General features: G+C 34.2%; 1 protein-coding gene across 1 annotated transcript; it reads right to left on the bottom strand.

Moving 5' to 3' along the window:
• Positions 1-1259: 1259 nt before the first annotated feature.
• Positions 1260-4056, bottom strand: LOC18609574 (beta-1,4-N-acetylglucosaminyltransferase family protein). Its single transcript, XM_007044753.3, has 2 exons — positions 3549-4056; positions 1260-2784 (listed from the first exon to the last, which is right to left on the bottom strand). Exons 1-2 carry the CDS (start codon positions 3627-3629, stop codon positions 1690-1692), a joined length of 1176 nt encoding a protein of 391 aa, XP_007044815.1. The 5' UTR covers positions 3630-4056; the 3' UTR covers positions 1260-1689.
• Between the last annotated feature and the right edge of the window lie 2359 nt (positions 4057-6415).

The following is a 6415-nucleotide window of genomic DNA, read 5'->3' as shown; positions in this document are numbered from 1 at the left end:
ATTTCATCACTAGAAGACTCAAAGGACCTATCTCAACTCACGATTATTGAACTAGTGAACACCTTCCAAGCTCAAGAACAAAGACACTTCATTTGAAATGATGGACAAGTGGAAGGTGCCTGATGGTAAGAAGCCATGGCAAAGCAGTAAGCAATTGTCAAAGAAGATAATGACCATGACAAGAAGGAGAAAGATAGAAAAAACAACGATGAAAAACAAGGAAAGGTAAAGCCAAATTCCAATCGCGTTCGTACTGCAAGAAGCGTAACCATTCAGAAAAATTTTGTGAGTTGGTACCATGAACTGACAGTCGAGTTCAGTTTTAATTTTTCTCTTTTTCATGTATTAATGCTGTGTTGGAATTATGAATGATAGTTCGAGTTAGTCTCTTTTCTTCTGCAGAGAACTTTTATTTTTCTGCTTGCTGCTAGTTCTCTGTTTTATTGTCAAGTTTCAACACGGATTTTAACCTTAATTTAGCGTATAAGATTGTCGGATGATCGGACCATTTCTCTTCTTCTGGTTTAAATTCGAATATTATCTGGAAATCTCATTGTCATACTTGTATTAAACAATTTTTGTGGACTGCCACGCATTGCGAACTTCCAATAAAATCTTTCCTTTCTCACAGGATTATCACCCCATTCTTGCTGTGAGGCATCAGTGCTACACCCTTTGCTCTGTAGCTTTGAAATGTTTAGAATCGCCTAAAACTACTCTAGGTGACTTCTTCTGTTCGGCTACTTGAATTTTATCCACTCTCTTTTGAACTTGATTTTGTTAACAAGGTACTCGAGTGATACTTGCACAAGCTTCTGAATCTTTTGAGGATGCAGATGCTGGCCATCAACCTCTTGTTCCCCTTATTACTAATTGCAGGTCCTTGATAGAAGTTTCCTTCAAACTAAGTTCCCTCACAGTCGGGGAGAGGCGAAAATAGCAGCTGATTCCCCTGCCAAGAGAGGAAGACTAGGTGCTGCTGATTGATATTTTTGATGTTACTCCTTTGTTATCGCATATTTTACTTTCTGATGAAATGGGAATTTCATTTCCTAGGTCTTTAAGAACCTCTTAAAGAAACAAAAATATACTTACCTTTTTCAAACCCCCCCCCCCCCCCCCCCCCCTCTTTATATTAAAAAAGACAAAAGGAAAAGGATAGAATTGTTACAAAACAACATTCATGTATGAGCAATGGCTTCCAGAAAACCCAATGAAATAAGCATCGTCAGCAACAAACAATCTAAAAACCCAATCAATGGAAACAAATTAAGGAATTCAATAAAACATGTATGAATAAATTGTCTCAAAACAAAACTTCCCAACATAGGGAAATCACAGGAACCTCAAACTAATGTATTAGAGAATCTAAGTAATACACATGCACCCTGCAACAGCTAAGCTGTGTCCGATACAGAAAGATCCCCGCTCAGTGAATGAAATATCCTCCACCAGGTAAAACTCAAATGATGAAAAAGTTATATACAGACCTAGAATTTCCCAGAATTTATCCAACTCTTCAATCATTTTCCCAAGGAATTGGAAAAACTTTTAGCTGGATAAAAGACAAGGCTGCTCAGTGACACACCGCAGTCATTAATTGTTCAGTTGAACCCTTCGTGGGGAGTCACAGTAGTAGCACCCCTGACTAGTCTTTACAGATACAAACATCTGAAGTTATTTGGAGAATCACTCACTTTCTCTCAAACAATTTCCAGGTAAAAGAAATTTATATTTATCTGCGTTCTCTAGAAGATATGATGGAAGATGAACAGCTGAGAAGGAATGAGGAATAGGTCCCATTTTTCCAATTATTTCCTTGAATGTGTACTCCTCTGGAAGCATGTCAAATAAATCAGCACCCTTGCAAATTACTTTCTGAACTCTTTTCGGATTCAAATAATGAGAGAACCTCACTCTATCATTATGGCTGTAAGCTTTCATCTTAAATATGAACTCGCTGATGCGGCGGAAGCAAAAACTGCAGTGCCACCCTGCATCCGCCAAAATCTCATCTGTCTGGCGATAATGTGCATACCTTGTTTTACCCGCCTGATACCTATGGACCGATGCCCTCCAGCTGTTATTATCCACAAGAAACTCAAAAGAATAAAGATAATTCTTCAGCCGAAGATGAAGAACTTCTGGTATGTCATCACACCACCTCAGGAGGTTGATAGTATGTCTGCTTGGTATCTCATCAACATCTGACATTATCAACAAGTCATCATCAGAAATTCCTGCTATTTTGAGAAGCTGGTCTAATGCTACTCGCTGCAGAGCCTCCTCAACAAATGGGTTTTCCCCTTTCTTAAATCTTCCTCCAATTGTCCCATAAGTCAACCGGGGCTCAACAAATTTGAACTGATCTCGAAGGCCAGCAAAAACCATAGGCTTTGGAATTCCCGTAAATGTTGAATTAGACTCAAGAAGAACAAATTGTGTAATGTAGGGGTACAACTCTTGCCAGCGTATGGTAAGAATATCCACCTCATTACTAAACAACACTGCATCATAAACCCGTCTTGGAAATTCACGAATTTTCCAACCATGAAGTTTGCAGAGAGTCTCCATTGATACATTCTCATGATAATAATGCGGAATATCATGGAAAGGTTTGGGTGGCGATTCCCACAGTGGCCGCAGGAAGTACGAAATCTTCTGCCCATGAACATATATACCAAATATGCATGTTGGAACTAGTACAAATAGAAAAATATAAGTTTTCAAATCAATGCCACGCAGTATGCAGCGGATTCTTGACATGCTCAGCCGGCTTGATTCCTGTAGCATAAACAAAATACAATATTAATACTAACCAAATTGATTAGGATGCATGACGAGAAGTAATATTTCAAAACAAGGCACTCCAGAAACATCAAAGAATATAATAAATCTAGCAGAGAAAGTAATCATGCCTACAACAATAAGCATCATAATTTAGGTGATAATTAGAAAAGCAATGGAATATATGCGACTCATATGCGAATGGTAATGCCCCTTTAGATTCTTAGAAAAGTATGGTAGAAGCTACAAAGTAAAAGAATATTTGCTTAAAAAGTAGTTTCCTTTCAAACGTATCAACCCAAGACCTTTCCAGCCAGTTTCTACCAGGTCTTAGAAGCAAGCCAAAAGTTTGGTAAATTAGGTTCCAATTTACTTATTGCGAAGCTTTTTTACATCTTTTTTATCCAGTTTTTACGGTTTTTGGTTAATGGTAACTAATTTGTATCAAATTCTTTATAATCTTAAAAGAAATTTCTCAACAAAGTAATTACATCTAAACAATCTCAGATCGATAAAAATCAACTGGCACAAACACGCTCAATCCCCAAATCAAAAGCAAAGATATTTGTTTCAAAACTTAATCCAAACCCAAAAAACAATGAGATTAATAGGCAATACCTAGCAGCTAACTTGTCGATGAAATTTTTCCTAAGATCCCAAAAATTTCGACCCCATTAACTTCCCCCACATTCCCACGAAAGATTACCACCCAGAAAAGGAAACATTAAAACAAAAACAAAGAGATCAAAGTAGCAAAGTACCTGGCCGCAAACATCTCCACAGATGTCATCGGTTTTTTTAGAACAATAATGCCCTCCTCCTTCATTCATCATCCACCACATTTTTTTTAAAAAAATAACAAAATAAAGAAAACCCAATAACGAAAAAATCTACTAGCTCAGTGCTAAAAAACCCAGATCAGCTTCCAGAAAAACTCTCTCGATCTCCGGCTCCCTCTTTCCTCTAACGGTTAGCTAAGCTATAACCTCTCTCCCTCTTTAAAAAGAAAACCCAAAAGGCCTAAAAGAGAGAAAGCCCTTCCTAAAAACAATTAACGGAAAAATCGAGCTTAAATAGTAGTACTACTTCGTTTAGTACAAAAAATAAATAAATAAATAAATAATGAAAAGGAGAGGAGAAATAAATATAGAGCTGGTGCCTCTCTGTTAATGGGTGGCAGTTGTAAAGACTAATACCAATAGAAGAGAGAGAAGAAAAGAAAGGAAAAAAAAACTTTTTTTTTTAGTGAGAGCCGTTTCTCTTGTCTTCTACCCCACTTTTTCAATCCCATCTCCCCTTTAAATAAATTTCTTCCGATTGTCTCCGTGTTTACAATTTTGCCCTTGGGATTTTTCTTCGTGGCTAAGACAGAAGTGTTAGGGTGAGGGTAGGTTAGAGAATGTAGAATTAAATAGGTTCTTGGGCCGGGTCCCCACACGTTGGATTGACCGGCTCAAACCTCAAAAGACAAAAACCTCTTTTCTTCTCTTCTCTCTTCTGTTTTCATGTTTGTGCGTGTGCGTGTGTCGTGTCGTCTCGTCGCTGGTTTGCTAAGCTCACAATTTTACTAGTTCCAGGTTTTTTCGGTTTTGGCCCAGACACGTGGCCCACTTTTTATTGCTTGTTAATGCAACCCCTCTTGAGGGTTGTGGACTGGGTCTGGGCTTCGGGTCAGATCGAAGACCAAAAGCATTCGAAATTTTATTGTATTATTTATTATTTTGTTTGTTTATTAAAAAGGGCAGAGTGGGCCCTACCATGAGGGTGTCCTCTGATTTGGGCGCCCCTCCTTCCATTACGGACCCACCCCCGGCTGAGGAGCACATGGTTTAATCAGTGAAATTTAATGGGAGAGGGTTACTATATTCTCTTATTATCCAAGTAATATTCCTTTCAAGATTATTATTATTCTTATTTTCCACTTTTATATTCACTGTGAAGAAATTTTATAGTTGCTAATAAAGCAACCAAATTTTATGTTAATCAATACAACATATAGAAATTGTTCAAGTTTGTTTTCTCCTATTCATATCTTAATATTATTTGTTTAAATCAAAATTTTAAATTAAGTTTGAACCTTATCCAACATCATTATTCATTAATGCTCAAACGATTCCTATTGACCCTCTTTCCTTCCTTTTTTTTTTTAAAAATGATATATTTTTATCAATGATAAAAATAAAATAGTAAGTGGTCAGAATTTATTCAATTTTGTCCAGAAAAATTCAAAATATATCAAGTTTATTGAGATAAAAAAAAGTAATAAATTATCTCATAATATATATACAAAAAATTATTAGACTGACTGAGTATTGTGTGTGTGCCATGAATTTGTATTTTGTAGTATAATAGCAGTTGTATGGATATATTGTTTAGTGCTAAGTCAAAATTTAATCTCTCCTTTTGTTTTGCTAAAATAGAAAAAATCAAAGACGAGCAGACTTGGAAGTTGTCAATCTTTCTTGTTGCCCCTGCTCGGATGTAATTTCCGTAGGCAAAGGTCAGGTCCTGACTGTTCAACGCAATTTGAGCGTCGATGTTTAACGCGTCAACTTCATTCAGTGAAACTTTGTAAAGTCAAAAAAACACCGAAACATGTAATCAAAGTCAAGTCATTTGTCTTGGTGAATTAAAAATAATAATAATAATACTAAAACAAATAACTTTATAATTTCAGAAGTATTTTTATATTTTCTTTACCCACTCATTTAATTTTAAGTTTATATACCAGTTATTGAATTTTGATTTCGACCCAATTTATGGTTTTCAATCCCTTTATAAGTAAAATGATAAGAGCATATTTGGTTTAGTTTTTTTTTTAATTTAAAAGTTATTATAAAACTCTTATAAAAAATATAATTTTTAAAATTAAATTAAAACTATTTAGTAAATTTACTTTTATAAATTCTTTTTTATGGATAAGTTGTTTAGCAAAATAACTTATATAAATTTTGATTTTGATTAAAATTGCTATAAAAGGTATTTAATAAATCAAGAGAAAAGAAATTGAATCAAATAAAAAAAAGATGAGTGTGAAAAAAATATAATTTCTTCATTAATATTTTGAATTGCTGAAAGATAAAAAAAGAATATAAAAAAATATTTGTTATTATTTGTTAAAGATTGTCTTGCAATTTATAACTTTTGGAGCTAAACAAAATTGATGTTACATATAAGAAAGAGAACTTTAGTGATATTAATAATGGATCCAATTGGGTTAGAAAAATCACGTTTAGCCATTAATTTGGCAATCCATTTTCCTATTAAAATCATCAACGCTAATTCCATACATGTCTTGATATCCTCACCAACAAAGTTTTCTTTCATGAACAAAAAAGTTTTGGCTTTTATATTTTTTCTCATTTTTTTAATGAGTTATTTATTTTCTTAAAGATTGCCACATCATCTGTTAGGTACTGTGAAATTCATTGGTAAAAAGTTCAAGGATTCTACAATTCCTGTTACCAAAACAATTAAAGTCTATTTCAATTTTCTTGCAGTGCAATATATTGTTATACTTAAAAGAAAAAATTCTTTAAAATTGAGTTACTACAAAAAAGTACAAATATTAATTTTTTTAATTTTTATTTAATTTATCTCAACAACCATTGATCTATTTGATTAATTA

Source organism: Theobroma cacao, chromosome 2, assembly GCF_053813885.1.
Source record: "Theobroma cacao isolate CCN51 chromosome 2, ASM5381388v1, whole genome shotgun sequence".
Lineage (NCBI taxonomy): Eukaryota > Viridiplantae > Streptophyta > Magnoliopsida > Malvales > Malvaceae > Theobroma > Theobroma cacao.
Note: the sequence above shows the minus strand (reverse complement) of the source record. Positions and strands in the feature narration are given on the sequence as shown.

Coding starts and splice junctions, on each gene's coding strand:
- LOC18609574 (XM_007044753.3), bottom strand. CDS start 3,629: ATGTGGTGGATGATGAATGAAGGAGGAGGGCATTATTGTTCTAAAAAA. Junction 2,785..3,548: donor GTGGAGATGTTTGCGGCCAG/GTACTTTGCTAC, acceptor TTTATGCTACAG/GAATCAAGCCGGCTGAGCAT.